The 24,683-nt window shown below is 37.8% G+C and overlaps 2 protein-coding genes across 2 annotated transcripts; both read left to right on the top strand.

Moving 5' to 3' along the window:
- Nucleotides 1-9,197: 9,197 nt before the first annotated feature.
- LOC143846993 ((RS)-norcoclaurine 6-O-methyltransferase-like) lies at nucleotides 9,198-11,345 on the top strand. The gene is made up of 2 exons (XM_077355636.1): nucleotides 9,198-10,056; nucleotides 10,816-11,345. The coding sequence occupies exons 1-2, from the start codon at nucleotides 9,316-9,318 to the stop codon at nucleotides 11,107-11,109; spliced, it is 1,035 nt and encodes a 344-aa protein (XP_077211751.1). The 5' UTR covers nucleotides 9,198-9,315; the 3' UTR covers nucleotides 11,110-11,345.
- Nucleotides 11,346-22,476: 11,131 nt separating this feature from the next.
- On the top strand, nucleotides 22,477-23,805 carry LOC143847154 ((RS)-norcoclaurine 6-O-methyltransferase-like). Its single transcript, XM_077355868.1, has 2 exons — nucleotides 22,477-23,266; nucleotides 23,433-23,805. The coding sequence occupies exons 1-2, from the start codon at nucleotides 22,511-22,513 to the stop codon at nucleotides 23,724-23,726; spliced, it is 1,050 nt and encodes a 349-aa protein (XP_077211983.1). The 5' UTR covers nucleotides 22,477-22,510; the 3' UTR covers nucleotides 23,727-23,805.
- The last annotated feature ends 878 nt before the right edge of the window (nucleotides 23,806-24,683 follow it).

Below are 24,683 nucleotides of genomic sequence, written 5' to 3'. Positions count from 1 at the left end.
GAATCCAAGACCTTGGTGAGTGTGCTTGTGGTGTGTTTTCAAAACCAAAACCGTTTTTGTCTTTTAATGGTAATTAAGAGAGAAACGTTTATGTCTTTTAATGGTAATTAAGAGAGAAGCGTTTTTGTCTTTTAATGGTGATTAAAAGAGAAACGTTTTTGTCTTTTAATGGTAATTAAGAGAGAAACATTTTTGTCTTTTAATGGTGATTAAAAGAGAAACGTTTTTTGTCTTTTAATGGTGATTAAGAGAGAAACGTTTTTTGTCTTTTAATGGTGATTAAAAGAGAAACGGGTTTTTTGTCTTTTAATGGTGATTAAGAGAGAAACGTTTTTTGTCTTTTAATGGTGATTAAAAGAGAAACGTTTTGGTCTTTTAATGGTGATTAATTATCCTCCAACAGTCATATTCTCATCTATAAAAAGAAGAGAACAGCACCATTGGAGGATATAGTTTTTTACAGAAAATATCAAAGTTTCTGCTTGTCTTCTTCCTTTCCTCCGTTCTGATCTGAGCACAGTTCTACGGTGATTCTGGGTGGACCAGTCAGCGAGTGCACGTGGACTGGAGCTAACTTTGGCTGTTTTATCTTGGAGCATCGGTTCGCGGATCCCGGTTTGCACCGGTAGGGGGCGGATACGATTCTTAAGGAGAGTGACCAGTGGCACGACTCAGCCTTCTCTTTCTCGATCTGTTTTACAAAAACGTTTTCTACAAAAGCTAAGTACTGATTTATTTACATTTCTAATTTCTGGATTCAATCAAGCCATATATCAGACCCTGCTGGACAACATCTAATTTGTCCAACAATCTTAAGAATCGTAACCTTCAAATCTGATCATATGGCTTCTGATAATCCGAACCCAACTTCTGTTGATACCATCTCTGTTGAGAATTCCAATCCAACGGTTGTTCGCACCTCTGTTGTGAACAGAATTCTCAACACCATTCCAGATTTTTCCAAGATCAAACGCCTTACTGGATTGAACTATAAAAGATGGAAACAACAGATCTTGTTTGCTCTACAACAAATTGGTGCCGCTTTTGTTCTTACACAATCAAAACCATCTGAAGATTCTGCTGATTTTGAAAACTGGAATAATGCTGATTATATTTGCAAGAACCATCTCTTGAATGGTTTGTCAAATGACCTTTATAACGTATACTATTCATTTGAACATGCTGCTGATCTTTGGAATGCATTGGTAACTAAATATGATTTAGAGGATGCTGGAAATAGGAAATATGTGATAGGGAATTTTTTAGACTTTGCTATGGAAGATGGGAAACCTATATCTGCTCAAATAGATGAGTATCAATTCCTAATTGGAGAATTGGCTAAGGAATGTATGAAGTTACCTGACACATTCGTGGCTGGTTCTCTTATTGAGAAACTGCCTTTGTCTTGGAAAGATTTTAAAATCGGAATGAAACCACAGCCCCGTACCAACCTGAATCAAATGGTATAGCAGAACGAATGAACAGAACATTAAAAGATATGTTTAATGCTATGTTGATAAGTTCTGGTTTACCCTTGAACTTGTGGGGGGAAGCACTTCTTTCAGCTTGTTATATATATAACAGGATACCTCCAAAGAAAAAGGGTCAAATACCATATGATCTCTGGCATAACAAAATGCCTAGTTTATCTCATTTGAAAGTTTGGGGTTGTTTGGCTAAGGTTGGAATACCAGAACCTAAGAAAAGAAAACTAGGACCTAAAACATGTGATTGTGTATTCATAGGATATGCTCAAAATAGTACAGCCTATAGATTTCTAGTTTTGAAATCAGTTGAAAATATCCTTGAATATAACACTATAATTGAATCTAGGGATGTTGAGTTCTTTGAACATCACTTCCCTATGAAGAAAGAAATTCCTAAAGAACCTAGTAATGATTCAAGAAATCAACCTGAAACTGAAAAGGAATTGGATTCTGAGTTTCAAGAACTCAGAAGAAGTAAAAGACAAAGAAAAGAAACAAATCTAGGAGATGGGATGTTCACCTATCTAATAGATAAAGATCCTGTAACTTACTCTGAAGCTGTAACATCTCCAGATGCTGTATTTTGGAAAGAAGCTATTAAAAGTGAATTAGATTCCATAATAGAAAATCACACTTGGGAACTAGTGGACCTTCCACCTGGAACAAAAGCACTAGATAGCAAGTGGATATTTAAAAAGAAGCTAAGACCTGATGGGACAATTGACAAGTTTAAAGCAAGACTAGTAGCTAAAGGCTTTAGACAGAAAAATGAGATAGATTATTTTGATACCTATTCTCCTGTTGCTAGGTTGTCCACCATTAGGATATTATTAGCTATAGCTTCTATTCATAAATTGGTAATACATCAAATGGATGTAAAAACAGCTTTCTTAAATGGAGATTTAGAAGAAGAAATTTACATTAAACAACCTGAAGGATTCATTGTGTCTGGTCATGAAAACAAAGTTTGTAAACTAATTAAGTCACTGTATGGTTTGAAACAAGCACCTAAACAGTGGAATGACAAATTTGATAGTGTCTTAATTACAAATGGGTATAAGATAAATGAATCCGACAAATGTGTTTATAGTAAGTTTAATGGGGATAAAGGTGTAATACTTTGTGTATATGTAGATGATATACTAATTATTGGTACTAATTTGGACATAGTAAAATCTACTAAGAGATTTTTAATGTCAAATTTTGAAACCAAAGATATGGGTGAAGCTGATGTAATCTTAGGGATGAAGATCATCAGAAAAGAAAATGAAATAATATTGTCTCAGTCTCATTATGTAGAGAGCATTCTAAGGAAATTTGGACAATATGATAGTTCACCTGCAAAGACACCTTTAGATTGTCAGGTACACCTAAAGAAAAACAAAGGTGAGATGGTATCCCAAAAGGAATACTCAAGGATTATAGGTTCAGTGTCATATTTGATGAACTGTACTAGACCTGACATTGCTCTAGCAGTTGGAAAACTCAGTCAACACACACATAGACCAGGACATGAACACTGGCAGGCTTTGACTAGGTTGTTGAGGTACTTAAAAGGTACAATAAATTTTGGACTGCATTTTATGGGGTTTCCTGCTGTCTTAGAAGGCTATAGTGATGCGAATTGGATCTCTGATTCAAGAGATTCAGTGTCTACCAGTGGATATGTATTCACCCTTGGTGGTGGTGCAATTTCTTGGAAATCGGTTAAACAAACTTGTAGTACAAGTTCCACTATGGAAGCAGAATTTATAGCCTTAGCCCTAGCAGGAGCTGAAGCCGAATGGCTCAGGAATTTTATGGCAGATGTGCCTTTATGGCCAAGGCCGGTTCCCTCAGTGTCTTTACACTGTGATAGTCAAGCTGCTTTAGCCAAGGCCAAAAGTAAGACCTATAATGGCAAAAGAAGGCATATACGCCTGAGGCATAATTTGGTAAAGCAATACTTGAGTGAGGGAACAATAGCACTCGACTTTGTAAGGTCGGAGAGGAATCTGGCAGATCCTTTGACAAAGCCACAAATAAACAAGGTGGTTTATGAGACATCGCAAGGAATGGGGTTAAAGCTCGTGGCATGAACCATTAGTGATGGACACCCAACCAATGTGAAAGGAGATCCCTAGAATTTGGTTCAATGGCTACTAACAAGTCACCGGATGGTTTGTTAACACTATCACCCCCTACTCCTAGATGCAAAATGATGAAAGATAGTGTTCACTGCAAATGAGAGAGGATGAGTTATAGACTCTTAATCAGATCATAACCTGTATTGGGTGGTATGTTACTTGCAGTGCATACTTGATGACTGACCTAAGTGAATGTGGAGGTAAGGCCGCTTCCTATGAGAATTTAACGAGTAATTCTCTAGAACATTCATGAGAACCAAGAGGGGAACAAGGCCAAAATGTTCCAAAACTGTGAATGAATCACTAAGGAATCGAATGTAAAGTGTGGATAACAGGTTAGTCAGTTACACCCACGAGGAAAGGTTGAAGGAGTCTAACTCTACCCGTACTCGGTAACGTATTCTGTTTATCCTAAATATCGGTTGAAGTCCAAAAGACACCGGTATGAATCCACTCTATTTTCTAATGTGCTCAGAGACTTCCGTTTTCAATTTTCAACTGTATTTTGAATCTTGTGGGGGATTGTTAGAATTTTTGAACAAAAATAATAATAAAAGATTTGAAAAGTCAAAGATGCTTTTTCTTTTTGTTTAAAAATTTGGAGGGAAGATTCAAATTATGTTTCCCTCTCTTGTTTTAAAGCAAAAGACTTTTGCATATGTGGGGACTTGAACCCAAGACCTTGGTGAGTGTGCTTGTGGTGTGTTTTCAAAACCAAAACCGTTTTTGTCTTTTAATGGTAATTAAGAGAGAAACGTTTATGTCTTTTAATGGTAATTAAGAGAGAAACGTTTTTGTCTTTTAATGGTGATTAAAAGAGAAACATTTTTGTCTTTTAATGGTAATTAAGAGAGAAACGTTTTTGTCTTTTAATGGTGATTAAAAGAGAAACGTTTTTTGTCTTTTAATGGTGATTAAAAGAGAAACGTTTTTTGTCTTTTAATGGTGATTAAAAGAGAAACGTTTTGGTCTTTTAATGGTGATTAATTATCCTCCAACAGTCATATTCTCATCTATAAAAAGAAGATAACAGCACCATTGGAGGATATAGTTTTTTACAGAAAATATCAAAGTTTCTGCTTGTCTTCTTCCTTTCCTCCGTTCTGATCTGAGCACAGTTCTACGGTGTTTCTGGGTGGACAAGTCAGCGAGTGCACGTGGACTGGAGCCAACTTTGGCTGTTTTATCTTGGAGCATCGGTTCGCGGATCCCGGTTTGCACCGGTAGGGGGCGGATACGATTCTTAAGGAGAGTGACCAGTGGCACGACTCAGCCTTCTCTTTCTCGATCTGTTTTACAGAAACGTTTTCTACAAAAGCTAAGTACTGATTTATTTACATTTCTAATTTCTGGATTCAATCAAGCCATATATCAGACCCTACTGGACAACATCTAATTTGTCCAACACATAGCTCGTTCATCTGAACTGGATTCATTCTTTTAGAAATAATCTCACAGCTTCTAGCTTGACAGCAGCCTTTCTCCGAATCGGATTAAGGCCCTAACTCCTATTATAGGCCACGTTTGGATACTTACAAGATTTAGATTTGAATTTCTCACATTTGCAATTGAGATTTGAAACCGGATCAGATCCTTAGATTTCAAAATCGGCTACAACAGTGAAAAAAAATCTGATTTTCAAATCAGTTCTACAAGACATTATTTGAAAATCAATATTTGTTGTAATTACCTTCACCCTCGTTGTTCCTCAACCTTACTGCAGCAACAGCGAGACTCTCTCTCTCTCTCTTTCTCTCTCTCTCTTTCTCTCTCTCTCTCTCTCTCTCTGTACTGTTCCTCAACATTGCTGCAGCAGCAGCGAGACGCCCTCTCTCTCTCTCTCACAACTTGAGCATAAGGATGATTGATGTATTTTGTATCCAAAACTCAAATCCAAATACTAAAACATGTGGTATCCATGATCTAAATTTTTCAATGGCATTTGGAGGGATTAATGGTCTGAAGTTCGGATCAACTGATCTGAGCACATACACGAGGTTGAAGTGGGGCCCAATAAGTGACTTTTATGGAGTGTAACAACCCACTTTTTTTAGCATCTTCCACGTGATAAATGCTAATACCAAGCTATTGGATACAGTGGTGCAATTTGGGTCAGTTCGAGTTTACCTTTTACTAAAAAATGAATCGCAATTAACTTATACCCCGCCTGATTTTACAGTAAAGCGCAACTAAAATTCCAAAAAATGGACCTGAGTTGCACCCCTAATTGAATGCTTGCTCGAAAATCCCTTGATAAATTCCATGAACATTAAACAAAAGAATGCTTACTGGGAAGCCCCAAAACAATCCATCTTTAATCACCCTTGGACCCTAATCGTTTGACATCGTGACAACCGATTGTTAGGCCCAAAACCTACTGTCGGACTCAAATACTCAAATTAATTTAATTGTAATCTTGAGTCCGATAATAGGTTTTGGACTCACAATTGGTTGTCACAATCTGAAACGAACAGGCCCTTAGGTTGTGTTTGGATTATCGAAGTTAGCATCCTATTCTGATTTTCATCTAAACAGAATGAAAAATAAAATAAAAATAAAAAAAATTTAATTCAAGAATTTCTAATACAATTTTTTTTGCACTCATTGCCTAATAAAAATGGTAGAATCGGACGGAATTGGTATACGATGCAAATTCCAACGCCTGATTCACGCAATCCAAATCCACCCTTAATTGTAGCTCTAATTAATATTAGCTGCAATGGAACTGATCTCATGCGGGTGGACTAAATCAATTACCAAGTCACAAGGATCCAAAATACAAAAGATATTTTATTTTCTAGTGTCAATTTGGGTGCGAAATTTCTTCAGTATAAGAAGTATTTAAAAATCGGCCAATAAGCTCTAGGGTTATACTTACAAGTAGAAAACTGCCACCATTGACCGTCTGACCTACACCACCACGCAAGTGTATCACTCTGCCGAAAGGTCATCAGGACAAGAAATAAACAAATTCTAAGTAGATATCTGTCTTGTTATTGTGAACACGCCAACCATTCTTTGTTACATCATCTAGAATAATGAAATTTTAAATTTTAAATTCGTAATCTAATTAATTAGAAATAATGATGGTTTACAATTTAATAATTTGGAGGAATTATTTTTTTTGAAACGGTAAGATTGTATTAGAAATTAAAGAAAACGCCACGCCAACGTGGTAACTGGTCATGGCCCCGGTAGTACAAAGAAAAAAGAAATAATGCACACGTACAATAGAACTCAGGGAGTCATGCGTCCTCCTCTCTGTTCGCCGATCTCCTGATATGATGGTAATGAACTTAGCGACCCTTCAAATATTCAAAGATCACATCCAAGATCTGCAAGAATATCCAAGGGTGAGGAGACCTCCCATCTAGCAATCGGATAATATTAAGAGAATCTCTCCCCATAATAAGATGGTCCAAATCTCTACCCTCCGTCAATCTAATATCCTAAAGGATCACTCTGACTTCATCCTCATTTGAAACCTTGATACCGATCCGCCCTGAAAATGCCCACTTGGGAACACCTCCAATACCTTAAGAACCCCTCCAATACCTGGGGCCCTTGGTTGCCCAAGCTAGACCCATCCAATTAATTATGGCTCAAGACCCAAACAATTCTATTTAATTTGTAAGATTATTGTGATGCACTTATGGCAAGAGGCACGTAAACGTCAAGACTGTTTCAAGAACTAGGTTGCATCTCATTGAATTTATTGCTCTAGTTAAAAAAAATTAGCCCAATTAATTTGAAGCTAAGGTTGCAACTTGGGTCGGGTTTTACCCGATCAGCATTGACCCAACTTGAAAATATCATGAGTTGGATATTAAAATCATGGGTTGACTTGAGTTGGGTTTCATGTTGAAACACCCAACCCATACTCTGATGGGTCGGGTTTAAAGAAAAAAATCCCTGAAAGTCGAAACTTGAGACTACTCTTATAGACATACAATGAATTTCTTAAATATCTCCTATATAGCATGTCAAATTATTTTCTAGTATATTGATATAATCATCAAGGTGACTAGATTTGTGATGTGAAAAGAAAAAGTTTTTCCTTGGTTCTTTTATAATATTTGCCATTTCAAAAAAAAGAAAAAAAAAAGAAATAGTTTTAATTCCTTCTTAAATCTATGCACTTGTTGACTGAAATTTAGTGACTCTGGGTGCGAAGATTTATTGTCTTCTACCATCTTTGAAATTAGTCACTATCCTAAGTAAAACACTAAAACTTGACCCGGCTCAATCGTAGATAATTTCCTGGGTTTAGGGTAGGTTTCTAAACAAAACACGAGCTTTCAAACTGGGTTGTAATTAATCCTAGTTGGTGGACAACTTAATGAGTTAGACAGGTCATTGGGTCAATAGATTTAACTGACAATTTAATTTCTAGTGTCAATTTGGGTGCGAAATTTCTTCAGTATAAGAAGTATTTTAAAATCGGCCAATAAGCTCTAGGGTTATCCATACAAGTAGAAAACTGCCACCATTGACCTTATGACCTACACCACCACGCAAGTGTATCACTCTGCCGAAAGGTCATCAGGACAAGAAATAAACATATTTCCACGAAGATATCTGTCTTGTTGTTGTGAACAAGTAAACCATTCCTTGTTACATCATCTAGAATAATGAAATTTTAAATTCTTGACAGTAAGTAGCTGTCGTAATCTAATTAATTTGAAATAATGATGGTTTACAATTTAATAATTTGGAGGAATTTTTTTTTTTTTTTGAAATGGAAAGATTGTATTAGAAATTAAAGAAAAGGCCACGACCAACGTGGTCACTGGTCATGGCCCCGGTAGTACAAAGAAAAAAGAAATAATGTACACGGACAATAGAACTCAGGGAGTCATGCGTCCACCTCTCTGTTCGCCGATCTCCTGACATGATGGTAATGAACTTAGCGACCCTTCAAATATTCAAAGATCACATCCAAGATCTGCAAGAATATCCAAGGGTGAGGAGACCTCCCATCTAGCAATCGGATAATATTAAGAATCTCTCTCCTTAATGAGATGGTCCAAATCTCTACCCTCCGTCAATTTAATATCCTAAAGGATCACTCTGATGAGATGGGTCGGGTTTAAGAAAAAATCCCTGAAAGTCGAAACTTGAGACTACTAGACATGCAATGAATTTCTTAAATATCTCCTATATAGCATGTCAAATTATTTTCTAGTATATTGATATAATCATCAAGGTGAGTGTGACTAGATTTGTTATGGGAAAAGAAATAGTTTTTCCTTCTGGGTCTTTTATAATATTTGCCATTTCAAAAAAAAGAAAAAAAAAAGAAATAGTTTTAATTTCTTCTTAAATCTATGCACTTGTTGACTGAAATTTAGAGACTCTGGGTGCGAAGATTTATTGTCTTCTACCATCTTTGAAATTAGTCACTATCCTAAGCAAAACACTAAAACTCGACCCGGCTCAATCGTAGATAATTTCCAGGTTTTAGGGTAGGCTTCTAGAAAAAACACGACCTTTCAAACTGGGTTGGACAACTTAATGAGTTCGACGGGTCATTGGGTCAATAGATTTAACTGACAATTTACTTTCACCTAATATCCAATTCCATTGAAGAAGCTCTGTAAAACTGCCACTATAAATATCAATGGAGGGAACAAGGTAGGAGCATCTCTCTCCTTCGATATAACAAAGAGTGAGGCAAGAGTCATCCAAGTAGAAGCAAAACAATGGGGATAGAACTAAGAGAAGAGCTTGATGATCTTGCTCTTGTTTGGAGCCACATAGTGGCATCCATGGACTCTCTAGTCCTCAAATGGGCACTTGATCTTGGCATCGCAGACATCATCCATGGGCACGGAGAACCCATGACTCTTTCTCAAGTGGGTGCCTCTCTACCCGTTCCTTGTGGTAACTACGACATCCTTCGACGTTTGATGCGTTACTTGGTCCACATGAAGATCCTCGGAGCCCAAGGAGATGATTTGTATCAGCTTACTTCGGCATCCAAATTCATCCTTAACAATGACCCAAAGAGCTTAGTCCCATACGCTCGGCTTATACAGCAAGGGGATGCCAACAAATGGCACGCACTCGGCTCTTTGTTGGAAGCAAAGGCATCTGCCTCAACCTTCGAGGCCGTAAATGGAGAAGACATGTGGAGCTATGCCGCTAAGCATGCCGAACAAAACAAGCTCTTCAACGAAGCCATGGCTTGTGATGCACGATTAGTTACACCGGCACTGATCAATGGTTGTAGGGATATTTTCCTAGGGATCAAATCTTTGGTGGATGTTGGTGGAGGAACTGGCACGGCCTCGAGGGGAATTGCCATGGCGTTTCCACATATAAAGTGCAGCATCCTTGATCTTCCTCATGTTGTCGAGACGATACCTGACTACCCAGATGTGGAACGTGTGGCAGGCGACATGTTTTCGTTCATACCCCACAACGACACTGTTATGTTGATGGTAAGCATATTTTACTTTTGGGAAATGATACCAGCACTGCCATGTTTTGATATTCACGCGGTCCTAGCTTGTCTTTTAGTATTTAGAGGGCTATGAAAAGGATATTACAGTTCCCAAAAATCTCTCACAAGACAATTAAAAAAGAAAAGATGAGCCATGAATATCAAAACATGGAAGTGCTGATATCATTTCCCTTTGCTTTTTCATCTTTTCATCTAGAATTTTATTATGATAAATCTTAGGAGTAAGCAGTTACAAATAAAATTTGGAGAGTTCAAACTGCCACTGGAAAAAATGTTACAGATTAGCTCCTAGCGTTCTTTATTGACACTGATGCTGTGAGAAATCCATTACTTTGACTCCTTTTGGAAGATATTTGAGGCCATCAATCGGTTTGGCACTCACAATCGGTTGTCATAATCTTAAGGCCCTGTTCATTTGAGATTATGATAACCAATTGTGAGTCCAAAACCAATTATCAGACTCAAAATTAAACGTAAGTTTGAGCCCAATAATTGGTTTTGGACTCACAATCGGTTGGCATAATCTTGGACTCAAATTTAAAACCGGGCATAAACGTTCTAACGGACTTTCTGGAAAAGTTAGGAAAGGAAAAATATTTCTAAAATTCCCTTCGTTTTTCCACGTGCAAAAAAGATAACTTATACCAACCTGATTAAATTTTTACTTGGAAGGACCTTCGATTTATGATAATACCCCTCTAAATTAACCTAATCATGTATCATGTGTTGGTTGTAGAAAATACTTCACGATTGGGATGACGAGGACTGTGTGAAGATTTTGAAAAGATGCAAGGAAGCCATACCAGAAGAGGGAGGGAAGGTGATTATAGTGGACATTGTATTGGATATTGATGAAGGTCATGAGATCACTCGCACCCGATATGCCTTTGATGTGATAATGATGATATCTACTGGTGGTAAGGAGAGGACTGAGAAGGAATGGAGAAGGCTAATCTTCAACGCTGGATTCAATCACTGTGAGATAACACCCATTAACGCTCTTCATTCTGCCATTATCGCATCTCCTTAATCTCATGTCTCATCTTCTCTAGTTGTGTTTTGTGTGTTTCTCGCTTCACTGCGTTCTTTGGCTTTCTTAGTAGTTATCTTTCTCATGTTTACAAAATAGTCAAAAAGAGAGAAGCCTCTTAAGTTCATGTGGTTGTTAAGCTCTCCCGTTATCATTGTAAGTATATAATGTAATATGAGTACGAGGTAATTATGTTTATGCTTTCTTTTGAATAAGATCTTGTTCCCTTCTTCTAATATATATTAAGTAGGCATGTCAATGGACCCAAAGGAACTACTGTATGTGACTCTAAATGGGTGGGACATAAACAGATGTTGTTGGTCCCTTGGACTGTCTCATATGCAACATAACACAACCCTCATTTAATCGGATAGGATCAGGACCTAGAAACTGCCAAAAAAGTCCATCCATCCTAATGTCTTAGATCCAAATATTTTTGAGCTACTTATGTTGGCACTGCCACGTTTTCATAATTGCACCAACTCACCTTGACTTTTCTTTTTCAATTGGCTTCTGAGAGCTTTCTGGGAGTTGTAAATAAACTTTTGATGGCCTGTTAATAAATAAAAGACAAGGAGAGTTAGTGCAATTATGAAAACATGATAGTGTGAATATCAGTAGCCTATTTTTTTTTCCCTATGGGTACATGAATATCTTTCATGTTTTCTACTTAAGGTTGAACATGAGGGGTAATTTTTGTATGTAACGTGGGCTCCAATGCTCTCATGCTCGCCTCACATGTTCATCATCGCGGGCTTGCGTTGCGTTTTCTCTGTCTTTATTCCTGGTAGAAAAAATTTTACCTCTCGGAACTTGGCTAGACTTGCCACCGGCCCACCTAGGAAGGGCTTAGGCCCCATAGTTATTCCGTAATCATGGTTTTTTCCAAAGTAGGTACATAGTCAGGTTATGGGACTAGACGGTGTTAGGCACTGCTTCCATTACATGCCATCCGATCCTATTAAAGAAGGGAATTGCGTTGTCTTCATTCACGAGGAGGTTGGTCTGACATGCGACAGACCAGCCGACCAACCGCAAAATGCCTTTTGCAATGGACCCTAGCAAATCCCATTAAAAGAACAAACAAAAAGAGAGAGAAATCTCATAAGAAAATGTGGTCCTTAGATCTCCCAGATCACTGCAAGCAGGTTTTTATTGTCATTTTTTAGAGTGCTGGGGGGAGGGGGGACAAATAATTAAAAATTTTTAAGGTCCAAGATTTTTTTTTATCAAAAGCTAAAAGGCCCTTCTCTCATTGGCCCATGTCAACCAATCATATGACTGTTATACAAAGCCAATTAGAGTCAGTTTGGAGAACTTTCTGATCAAATACTCACTGGTAAACTGAGTCTGTACTGGCGGTCGGTGCTCGAATTTGCTGATAGACTGGTTTGACTGATCGATAAAACTGACCGGGAAATTAATTTGATTGTTGATCAATAACAATTCTGTCACACTCCAAACCCCACCCTGGGCGTAGGACGCTGCAGCGCCATACACCTACAAGAAAAGTCCCACAAATGTACAAGGCTACAAAGCAGAAAACAAAAATAACCTAGCATTCATAATTAAAGTGTCACAGTCAAATTAATACGGACCCATCAGAGTCAAATCAAACTCATCTCTCCCCACAGAGTCAAATCAAACTCATCTCTCCCCAAAGAGTCAAAGCGAAAATAAGCAATAATATAATAAAGTCTTTACATCTTATTAAAAGTACTCACTTCCTAAAGAATCTGAAAATGAATAACCTAAACTAGTCTCTGAACCAAAGTCAAAATCCAGAACTAAGCGTCATGCTCCCCGTTAACCTCACGAGGATCAAAACCTGAGAATAATATATAACCACAGTCAGCTGAAAAGCTTAGTACATAATAAAGCACTACTCTAAGTACAGTCTAAACTTAACAGGGTTCAATAGGGTCAATTAACAAAGTCAAAACTGAATGTTGGATTCTTGACTGAACAGTGGCCACGAGGTAGATATAGTATATATCAAATATGGTTCTGATTTAAAGGTGCAATAAAGCAAATTCAAAATCTAAGTTCCGATCAATTCAAAGGTTTTCAGAGTTCAAATACACTTCGGAGTCATCGGCATGGTTCAGAAGACATGTTATTGCTTATACACCGACGGTCCACGGTGTTGGAACCAGTTCCTCAAAGTTCAGATACAAGTAGACAGGGCCAGCGTTTTATCCCACTGACGGGTCAAAAGTTCCAGTGTACTGCCCCCACAGTGGGTCCAGAGTTGCCAAATGTTTTAACCCCATATGGCAGGGTCCAGAAATTATCCAAGCCTCCACAGAAGTGTTCAAAAGTGTCCAAGGTTCTTATTCAAATAGTTCTAAGCATTCAGTCAGAACAGATATTCATAACAGTTATTTCTAAGATTCAGAATAATAGTGGTAAAACACTAGATAGGCCAAACAGAAACAGACATACTAGACCAAAGCTAGTTCAGTCGTTCAAAGGTCTCAATACAGATTTCTAAAGTCAATATTGATTCAAAAGGGAAAAAGGGTTTATAATACCCAAAGTAGTGCGTTATTACATACCTAAATGCCGTTCGTTCTTTCCTTAAATCTGATTATGTTTCAATGTTCCAATTTGACCAGGGCATAGACAACAAATAAGGGTGTTTTTAGAATTACCATTATCATGGAGTCTTCAAACACTTCTGAATCTATTTTTATCGTAAAGTACGTCTTCTGCCGAGTCATAGAGTACAAAAGCATCGAAAATGGATGAGAGATGAAGAAGTTATGATTTTTCAAAGTTTTACATATTTTCAGGGTTCGGAAGTCCGAAGGGTTCTTCAAAAGTCCGAAGGCCTCAAACCAATTCTACTGGCCTCCCTTCGGAAGTCCGAAGGTCACAGACCAATACTACCGGCCTCTCTTCGGAAGTCCGAAGGTCGCAGACCAATACTACTGGCCTCCCTTCGGAAGTCCGAAGGTTTATTCGGAAGTCCGAAGGTCGCAGACTGGGTTTTTCGAGAAAATTCCAGATTCGTCCCGAAAACTTCAAGAGGCCATAACTTCTTCGATTTAGCTCTGATTCATGCGAGGTTAGATTCGTTGGACTCGTATCAACGAGAGGAATCCATCTAATCCAATCTCATGCTCTGAGTTCAAACGCACGATTTATAAAAAATCGCTAAAAATTCTCATTCGGATCTCCATACTTAAAAATTCAAAATTCGGATTCTTAATAATCGACTTTGAGTTTGTTGGAATCGTAGTGTAATATCGAAACCAAGAAAACTCAAGATCAATCCGGTGGTTTCTTATTCCTAATCCATATTGATCAAATTTCTTATTTCTTTTCTATTTTCAAACCCTAGATTTAGAGTTTCTAATTATCCAAAGCTTTCATAGTTCATAGATCTTACCTGGATTCGTGGCTTCGACTCCGAATTCGCGATCTCCTTGCTCTTCTTCTTCTCTTTTTTCAATTTCTCTTTCTAGGGCTGCACAACCGTTTAGGGTTTGTTTAGCCACAATAATCTATTTATAGGCTTTATTAGGAAGCCCTAATCAGAGCCAAGCTTGAACAGACAAAAACGCCCATCTTTTAAAGAGGGGGACGAAAATTTAAGTGGGGGTATTTTGGGTATTTACAAATTCGAAGCTGATTCCAATTATTTAAGCTCAACTTGTAATTTTGTTTGAAGGAAATTGGATGATATTTTCTTTAAATATACAAGTTACAGCATTTGAAGGAATTTGGATGATATTTCAATAAGTTATAGATTTTAATAATTTGGGTTCTACCTCGGTGGTGGTCATAGTTAGAAACCATGAAAAAAAAATACGAATTACGGAAAAAACTGATGCGTCAAGCTTTATCTTTATTAATGGATGCCTCGGTGTAGTTGAGAATAACATGGATCGTCATCTCAATATATGACCATGGGGTGACTAGTATCAGGTCAAGTAGAAGTAAAATGAGCCGTCTACATATGCCCATTTTTGTCAGAGGTTGCAAAGCGACTTAATGTAAAAGGCAACATAAAATAAAACTTCTTGGCCGACGAATAAGAATCGGTGATTTTGGACCTTGAATTTGGATCTTTAGCGAATACCATTGTTAGGTCATAGGGGGAGAGATCTCTTGCTAACAAAAGAATTTTATAAAAATTTATGAAAAATCATAACCAGTTGCGGCGGTTAAACGAGTAAAGGTTGACATTCATCATGAAAGCCTCTACAAAATGAAGTCTTAGTTAAAATCATTGGGTAGGAGTGGATTTTTAGGAGTGACCCATTTATACATACACACATACATATAAATTTACCTGTTTATACACACACACACACACACACACATATATATATATATATATATATATATATATATATATATATATATATATATATATATATATATATATATGAGTATTAAGATTGTGCGGTCGACCGCACCTAAGCTTAGGTGCGGTCAAGAGCCCAAACACATGGGTCCCATATTTTTTGTGCTGATCAAAACCATTCATTTGCAAGGCCTCATCATAGATAGGGTGTGTACAAAAAATCAAGTCCATTGTATCATCCTAACCCCTCCAAAAGTGGAGGGCAAAAATGGGCATATCTATGGCAAACGGTGTCTGTCCATTTTGCCCTCCACTTTTGGATGGGTTAGGATGATCCTATGGAGCTGATTTTTTGTACATACCCCATCTATGTGAGGGCCTTTCAAATGATGGGTGGGTTAGGATGATCCTATGGAGCTGATTTTTTGTACATAGCCCATCTATGTAAGGGCCTTTCAAATGATTGCTTTGGATCATCCTAACAAAGTGGGCCCACATGAGTTTGGGGCCCTCGACCGCACCAAGCTTAGGTGCGGTCGACCGCACACTCCTTTTCCTCTATATATATATATATATATATATATATATATATATATATATATATATATATATATATATATATATATATAGAGGAAAAGGAGTGTGCGGTGGAGCACACTTAAGCTTAGGTGCGGTCGAGGGCCCAAACACATGGGTCCCACATTTTTTGTGCTGATCAAAACCATTCATTTGCAAGGCCCTATCATAGATAGGGTGTGTACAAAAAATCAGGTCCATTGGATCATCCTAACCCCTCCAAAAGTGGAGGGCAGAAATGGGCAGATTTGTGGCAAACGGTGTCTGTCCATTTTGACCTCCATAAATGAATGGGTTAGGATGATCCTATGGAGCTGATTTTTTGTACATACCCCATCTATATAAGGGTCTTTCAAATGAATGCTTTGGATCATCCTAACAAAGTGTGCCCACATGAGTTTGGGGCCCTCGACCGCACCAAGCTTATGTGCGGTCGACCGCACAATCTTATTCCTCATATATATATATATGTTCAGGGAAGTGATATATCCACCCCTTTTGATTACTTGGGACACCCAGCAACAATGCATCAATGACTGCAGAGGGGCTGGTGTACTTCACGTCGGAAGGATTCAATGTGGTTGATTGCCACGTACACTGCTGTTGGGTATCCCAAGTAATCAAAAGGGGCGGATGTATCACTTCCCTTTATTTAATATGTTTGAGAGGGAGAGATCAATGGATAAGTAGGCCCTGCTCTTACTTTGATCGACTCACATTATGAATCGTATAATATATCCCCATACATTTTTTCTTCTTGGGTTCGTATAGGATGCATATATGGGCTTTCTTTTTTTTTCTTTTTTTGTAGGAAAAATATAAGTGGGTAGAAGTACAAGTGAGCCAACTTTTTGAATGATCCAAACCATCTATTTTTTAGGCCTTGCTATAGATGGGCCATGCATTAAAATCCACTCTCATTGGCGCTTCTCACCCTCCAATTTGAGGCCATTAAGTGAACGGTGTCCAAACAAAGAAGCAGCAATCTATATACGTATTCCCTAAGCGGAGGGTGTAAATCATCCAATATTGGGAGTGGATTTTGATGTAAGGACCATCCATAGCAAGGCCTAACAAATAGATGGTTTAGATCACTAATTGATAATTTTCGACCACCCACTCTTTGAATCGAGCATCGATCTTATCAATCTGAACCATCCGATCATTGATCCGACCAATCTGAACCATCTGATCGTCAATTAGATCAGTTTGAAGCATAGATCATTGATCTGATTAGTATGGTCCGATGGATCTCTTTCTGATGAATCTCTTTCTGTTGTTGATGTGTGAGAGCACAGGAGATTGATGCCTTACTTATAAACAGATATGTCAGTCACACACTCACACCCAAGTGACGCAACATGGAATCCAACAGATTAAGCCATGTTGCCATAGAAAACAATGCACATACTTATTAGCCAACCACACCTTAACCTAACGTGATTCGGCTGTACTAACCATCCATATCTTATCTAACTATAGTGCACAAATTTACCCTTATAATCACCTACTTAATTACCTAGGTTAATATATATGGTAATTTCACATTAGTATATATTCTCATCCATCCATATTTTACATGGGCCTAAAATAATGGAAACCCAATATTTCTTACACCAAAATCTAAAAATATTTTATTCTTTAGGGTCAATTTTTTTTTATCTTTAGGGTCAATTTGGGCGTCCAATCCACCATCATTTTTTGGGCGAATTTTGCGGCACAAGAAATCATTTAAAAAGGATATTAAAAGAAAATTAGGAAAAAATATTACAATGACAGCATGTTGCCTCACGTTTAATATATGATTTAATACTATAAAAAACCAAAGCAGTCAAAGATGGAGGGAGAAATTAAATTATGTAGGGAATCAAAAGACTGCAAGAAATAATTTATGGGAACTCTTTATCTACGTCAGGCCCATCAAATGAATGGTCTAGATCATCCAAACAATGTGGGCCTCATTGTATTTTGTGCTGCGCATGCATGCACGGCCGTCCACAGTATAAATTCTCTCTCTCTCTTTATATACATTACCCAAATCATAAAATATAGAACAAATTCAAATAAGGTATTAGACTATTAGTCTATTTTATGGGAGCTGATATTTCCGCTCCCCTTTCAAACTAATCCGCTCCAAGTTACTTTTTCACCCTAGCAAATGACAAGAACACGCTTGTGGCATGTTCTGTTATCTTCACATGCCAAATTTGCCCCTGATTGCTTTAAGCATATGGTCAACGTCATAAGCCACAAAAACGTATTGAGGGCAGCGCGTATCAAATGGTTCAGATCATCCTATCGAGAAGGTATCTTCGGTGGGACCAACAAATGAACGGCTTAGATTATCCAAATACCTACTGAGGCAAGTGCTTATCTTGTAAAATCTCGGGTATAAAAGGCAAAAATTTCATTGTTTTGGGGACTGAGGAGTTGCAACAAAAATAGTATTCGTCTAAAAATAATTCTTCTTTTTTCATGGAAATCCCTATTTTTGCTTCACTGATTTCTTTAATCTGTCTCTTCCTCATTTTTTCTCCTTCTAGATGTGTGTTTATTTATATGTATTTCTTTTTAATATTTATTTATATGTGTTTCTGACCATGAAAGCTTGTAGAGGTAACTTATACTGAGAATGATTATATATTGTGATTTTATTTTGATGGGCCATGGCTTTCATGAGCAGAGCACATAAACTAAACCATGTTTGTCCTTCGCCCTCTGTATCTCGCTATGTTCGTCTTTCTGATTTTCTAATTTGGTCTAACAAAAATGGAGCAAAGTTTTTCAACGGAAGGAATTTCGGAGCTCACCGAGATCATCGAGCTCGTTAGCACTAATAGCATAGAACAAATTGCAGAACTCTATCATCCATCTATTCCTTCGGATGTAGATGATGGAGAGGTGGAGATAAACAATCAAGCAAACAATGTTGAGTCTAACATATTGTTTTCCTTATCAACAAAAACTTTCTCAAATCGCGAAGAACATATTGCTAATATTCGCGACATGGTCTTACTTCAAGGATATGCAACATGTATTAGAAAATCTAAAAGAGATTGTTATGTAATCATTGGTTGTGATAGAGGAGGGAAGTATCGGCGTAGAAAACCGGTATCTCAAGGGAATATAATGGGTGGAGGGAAAAGAACAACGGCATCTTGGCTTATTAATTGTCCTTTTGAAATTTGGGGAAAGAGACGAGTTGATGGAATTTGGTGGGTGGTGCTTAAAAATATTTCGCATAATCATGTATCTTCAAGTGATATGTCAAGACATCCCTCTTGTCGCCGGTTTTCTAAAGAAGAGATTGAGCAAATCAAAGAGATGACAATAGCCGGTATTCCACCACAACAAATACTTACTTCACTTCGGCAAAGTAATCAAAATCTTCAAGCAATTGCTAGAACTTTGTATAATGCAAAGGCAAAAATAAGAAATGAGAGCTTATTGGGTCGTACACCTATTCAAGCTTTATTTGAAGATATCGGTCAAGGTGGTGTCATATATGATTTTAAGCATGATAAGAGTGGCCATTTGATTCATTTGTTCTTTGCACATCCGTTATCGGTTGCTTTGACAAATAGCTATTCCTATGTCTTTTTGATGGATTGCACGTATAAGACAAATAGATATAAAATGCCATTACTTGATATAGTTGGTGTAACGAGTTTCAATACTTCATTTTATTCTTTGTTTTGCTTTCCTGCAAAGAGAGGAGGAAGATGACTATGTGTGGGCATTGGAGAGATTTCGAAAAATTTTGGGTGTTGATGGTCATCCTTTGGTGATTGTGTCTGACAGAGAGTTAGCTCTGATGAATGCCATCCAAGTTGTTTTTCCAAGGACTACACATCTTTTATGCGTATGTCATATTGAAAAGAATGTTCTTTCAAAATGTAAGTCTCAGTTTGAAGAAAAAGAAGAGTGGGACATTTTTTATCAACTTGGACAGATTTGATAGACTCTCCAGATGAATCAACATTTGATACGGCTTGGATTTTCTTGAAATCTAATACAAAGAAAAGGTATTCAGTCTCAACTATCTTAGAAATACTTGGCTTCCTTTTAAAGAGAAATCAGTATATGCATGGACCGAGAAATATATGCATTTTGGAAATCATGTGACATCATGGGCAGAAGGTGCACATGCAATGCTCAGGAAATATCTTCAAGTTTCGACTGGCGACTTTCGTGAGGTCAAAGGAAAATTTTGTCTTGCAATAGAAAATCAATTTCAAGAAATCAAAGCAAGACTTTGTAGTGAAAAAGTTCGCATTCCACATAAATTTCATGTTCCATTATTTAGAGAACTTGTTACTCATGTTTCCATACATGCACTTGGAGAGATTTTTAAGCAATATGAGCTCGCCACACCCGCCACACAAGTGGCTACATGTAGAGGTCATTTTTCAAATACAATTGGTCTTCCTAATTGTGCACACAAAATTAGGGTTAAGAAAGATGGAACATTGGAATTTGATGACATACACCAACAGTGGAGAATTGACATAAGATCATTTACTAACATCGATGGTGCACTCGATAGTGAAGGTGTACAAATAGATTGTCTACTTAAGGAGTTTCATGAAAAATACCAACAAATGCCTCTAGTCCAAAAGGAAGATGCCCGATGCCAAATTGCTCAACTTGTTGATGTTCCATTTCCCTTCATTCATGAACCTAATGTCCATCCTCACAAGGGGCGTCCAATGGGTTCACAGAAAAGAAAAGACGATAGCTCTACAAGACGTGATCCTTCCGCATTTGAGATTGTTGAAAGGAACCGAAAATGTGGAGTATGCAAAGGCGTTGGACATAACAGTCGCACTTGCCAAGATAAAGTCTTTGCATTGTCTTCAAGTAAGTATACACAGAATTTGGTATCCTCATTGTCTTCAAGCAGCTCATATTTCCAATCCAAAAAAAAAAAAAAAATAGTCTCAAATTTTATCTGTTATTGTGGGTATGGAACATACATAGTCCTTCTTCATTTATAAGAGTGAGTAAAGGCACAACTTTTGTGGCAGGTTAGAATAATTATTTAGTTTTTCAATCTTGCATTTGAATGAAATGAAGCAACCATCCCCAATTCATTTTTTGATTGCCCCATAATATGTAACTATTGGTCATGTTTGCAAGCTAAAGATTGATAAGAAGTTGGGATGGGCTGCTAGTTGAGATCTGGGCGTTGTTCTTTTAAGATTTTTTTGTCTTTTAATGGAAATAAATAAACATATTATTTTTGTTGATGCATGAAAATATATTTGGCATGTACTAAAAGAAATAACGATCTCTTTTAGATTTTCTAATAGGATACCCCACCAAGAACGGGTTGATGCAGTCATTGTTAAGATAACAGGGGCAAATATGGCATCAGTGTGTTTTTGTGGCTTTTGATGTTGACAATCTGATTAAAGCAATCAGAGGCAAATTTGGCATGCGAAGATAACACAGAACATGCCACAAGGGTGTTCTTGTCATTTGCTAGGGTGAAAAAGTAACTTGGAGCGGATTAGTCTAAAAAGGGAGCGGAAATATCAGCTCCCTTGAAAGATTAGCAACAAGATTCTATACAGATTTCAAGAGATCTAGTTGTGCCAAGAAGCAACCCAGGTGGGTGAAGAAAAAAGGAAAAACAACTCATATAGCAGCTTACAAATTATGGAAGAACAAATGAATGGTTTAGATCACCTAAACAATGTGGGCCTCGTTGTATTTTGTGCTGCATGTGCATGCACCGTCCACCGTATAAACTCTCTCTAAACATGCACATTACCCAAATTATAAAATATAGAACAAATTCAAACAAGGTATAAGTCTATTTTATTGGAAGTTTATCAACAAGAATCTATATAGATTACAAGAGATCTAGTTGTGCAAAGAAGCAACCCAGGTGAGTGAAGAAAAGTAAAAATAACTCATATAGCAGCTTACAAGGGGACGTGCAAATCTCCTTGATTTCGATAATGATATCATATCCTTAACAGTCATGACCCTCGCCTATGTGTATGGACGCTAGATCTATTGATCTTGGTCTACCTTAGATCGGATGATTCTATACCCTTGATCTAACTGAATCCTTCTAGAATTTTATCCGTTTGACTGATCTAATGGATCAGATCGTTCTCCAGAAGACTTGGGCCCATAATATCAATTTAAATATGGAAGAACACGTGTGCCACTTGTACTGTGAAAATCCCCTGAACATGAAATAGCTGTCATAATCCAATTAGCTTGGAGCAGAATCTATTGTAGAGTCATTTGGTCAACTGCATGTTAAATCCTATTTAATATGGAAGAACGCGTGTAGGCACCACTGGCATTTAATAAAAGAGCGCATGTGAGGTCGGTGCCAAAAATATGTTTTTTTTTAACCCAATATATTATTCCATTAAAATAGCTTAGTAACTAACACTCACTATATAAACTCACAGAGGGAACATGTTGTGAGCATCTCTCTCCTTCCATCTAACAAAGATAAGCAATAGTCATCCAATAACAAGCAAAGCAATGGGGATAGAAGCAAGAGAAGAGGTGAAAAATCAAGAGCTGAATGATCTTGCTCTTGTTTGGAGCCACATAGTGGCATCCATGGACTCTCTAGTCCTCAAATGGGCACTTGATCTTGGCATTGCGGACATAATCCATGGGCATGGAGAACCCATGTCCATTTCTCAATTGGGTGCTTCTCTACCCATGCCTTGTGGTAACTATGACAATCTTCGTCGTTTGATTCGCTACTTAGTTCACATGCGGCTCCTTCGCACCCAAGGGGATGATTTGTATCAACTCACATCGGCATCGAAATTCATCCTTGTTGATGACCCGAAGAGCTTAGTCCCATTCGCTCGGCTTATACAGCAAGGGGATGCCGACAAATGGCACGCACTCGGCTCTTTGTTGGAAGCAAAGGCAGCTACAACGACCTTTGAGGCCGTGAATGGAGAAGACATGTGGAGCTATGCCGCTAAGAATGCTGAACATAACAAGCTCTTCAACGAGGCCATGGCTTCCGACGCTCGACTAGTGACCCCAGCCCTGATCGATGGTTGTAGGGACATTTTCCGAGGGATCAAATCTCTGGTGGACGTCGGTGGAGGCACGGGCACTGCCTCGAGCGGTATTGCCAAGGCATTTCCACATATAAAGTGTAGCGTCCTTGATCTTCCTCACGTTGTCGAGACCATACCCGACTACCCCGATGTCGAATGTGTCGCTGGCGATATGTTTTCTTTCATACCCCACAATGACGTTGTTATGATGATGGTGAGTGTGTGTGTGTATATATATATATATATGAGGAAAGTTTTTCTCTCTATATATATACATATATAACTTTGTTGCCTTATTTCCTTCATGTTGGATTTCGTTTAGTGTAGCTAATAATAAGGATACTGGTTTGTTAATGGTATGTATCATTTATTGGTTGTAGAAAATACTGCACGATTGGGATGATGAGGACTGTGTGAAGATTCTGAAAAGATGCAAGGAAGCCATACCAGAAGAGGGAGGGAAGGTGATTATAATCGACATTGTATTGGATATTGACGAAGGTCATGAGATTACTCGCACCCGATATGCCTTCGATGTGATAATGATGATATCAACCGGTGGTAAGGAGAGGACTGAGAAGGAATGGAGAAGGCTAATCTTCAGCGCTGGATTCAGTCACTGTGAGATAACACCCATTAACGCACTCCAGTCTGCCATCGTCGCATCTACTTAATATCTCTTGTATTTTGTTTATTTCTCCTTTCATCACTTGTATTGCTTGGTTGGACTTCTAGTTCTCTTTGGTTTGCTAAGTAATTTTCTTTCTCATATTTACAAAAATGATAAAAATAAAAAAAGGTGAAAAATCTCATAAGAAAATGTGGTCCTTAAGTTCTCTCGAGTATCGCTTAATATGAATACAGGGCAATTGTGTTTTTGGTTTCTTTTAATTAAGATCTGGTCCTTAAGTTCTATTTGGCTTGTTGTGGATTTTGAGAACCGATTGTGAGTCCACAACCGATTATTGGACTCAAATTTTACTCAGTTGTGGACTCAAAATCAGTTTTCAAAATCCAAAACAATTAGGGCCTAAATGAGTGGGACCGAGAGAGAAATGTGTGTCCCATTAACTGTCTCATGTGGGACATGATACAACCCTTATTTAATCAGATGGGGCCGGAAAAAGAGTCTATGGTAAAATATAATTTCCCATATAGTTTGAGAATACCCTTTATTTTTTTTTTAAACTTATAGGCTAACATGATGGGTATTTTCGGAATATAATTGAGGTGCTCCATGCTCTCCCGCTAGCCTCTTATGTTCATCCAAACTGTAGGTAACGAAGTAGTTTCCGTAGGTAAACAGTTACCCTATGCATAAATGTCCATTTATGCCTACGGATTACTATACAAACCATAGGTAAAAACTATATCCCTACCGAGAAATTAACACCAGTAGGGATACTGTGCATTGACCTACGGGGAAATAGTAAAATTATCCCTACGGTCGTTACTAAATTGGGTAGGGAAAGGCTAGTTTTATTGCAGTCAGTCCCTGGCCTTGTGGCTCCAATACCACTTGTTGAAAATCAAATCAAACCAACAAAGCTTTGAAACTATTTGCTCAAAGGAGAAATCAAAGTAGGAAGCTAAAACCCACAAGACACAATCACACAATCACCCATGTGGGC

This window comes from Tasmannia lanceolata, unplaced genomic scaffold, assembly GCF_043159265.1.
Source record: "Tasmannia lanceolata isolate RefF3 unplaced genomic scaffold, GAP_Taslan_0.1 ptg000015l, whole genome shotgun sequence".
Lineage (NCBI taxonomy): Eukaryota > Viridiplantae > Streptophyta > Magnoliopsida > Canellales > Winteraceae > Tasmannia > Tasmannia lanceolata.
Note: the sequence above shows the minus strand (reverse complement) of the source record. Positions and strands in the feature narration are given on the sequence as shown.

Coding starts and splice junctions, on each gene's coding strand:
- LOC143846993 (XM_077355636.1), top strand. CDS start 9,316: ATGGGGATAGAACTAAGAGAAGAGCTTGATGATCTTGCTCTTGTTTGG. Junction 10,057..10,815: donor ACGACACTGTTATGTTGATG/GTAAGCATATTT, acceptor TGTTGGTTGTAG/AAAATACTTCACGATTGGGA.
- LOC143847154 (XM_077355868.1), top strand. CDS start 22,511: ATGGGGATAGAAGCAAGAGAAGAGGTGAAAAATCAAGAGCTGAATGAT. Junction 23,267..23,432: donor ATGACGTTGTTATGATGATG/GTGAGTGTGTGT, acceptor TATTGGTTGTAG/AAAATACTGCACGATTGGGA.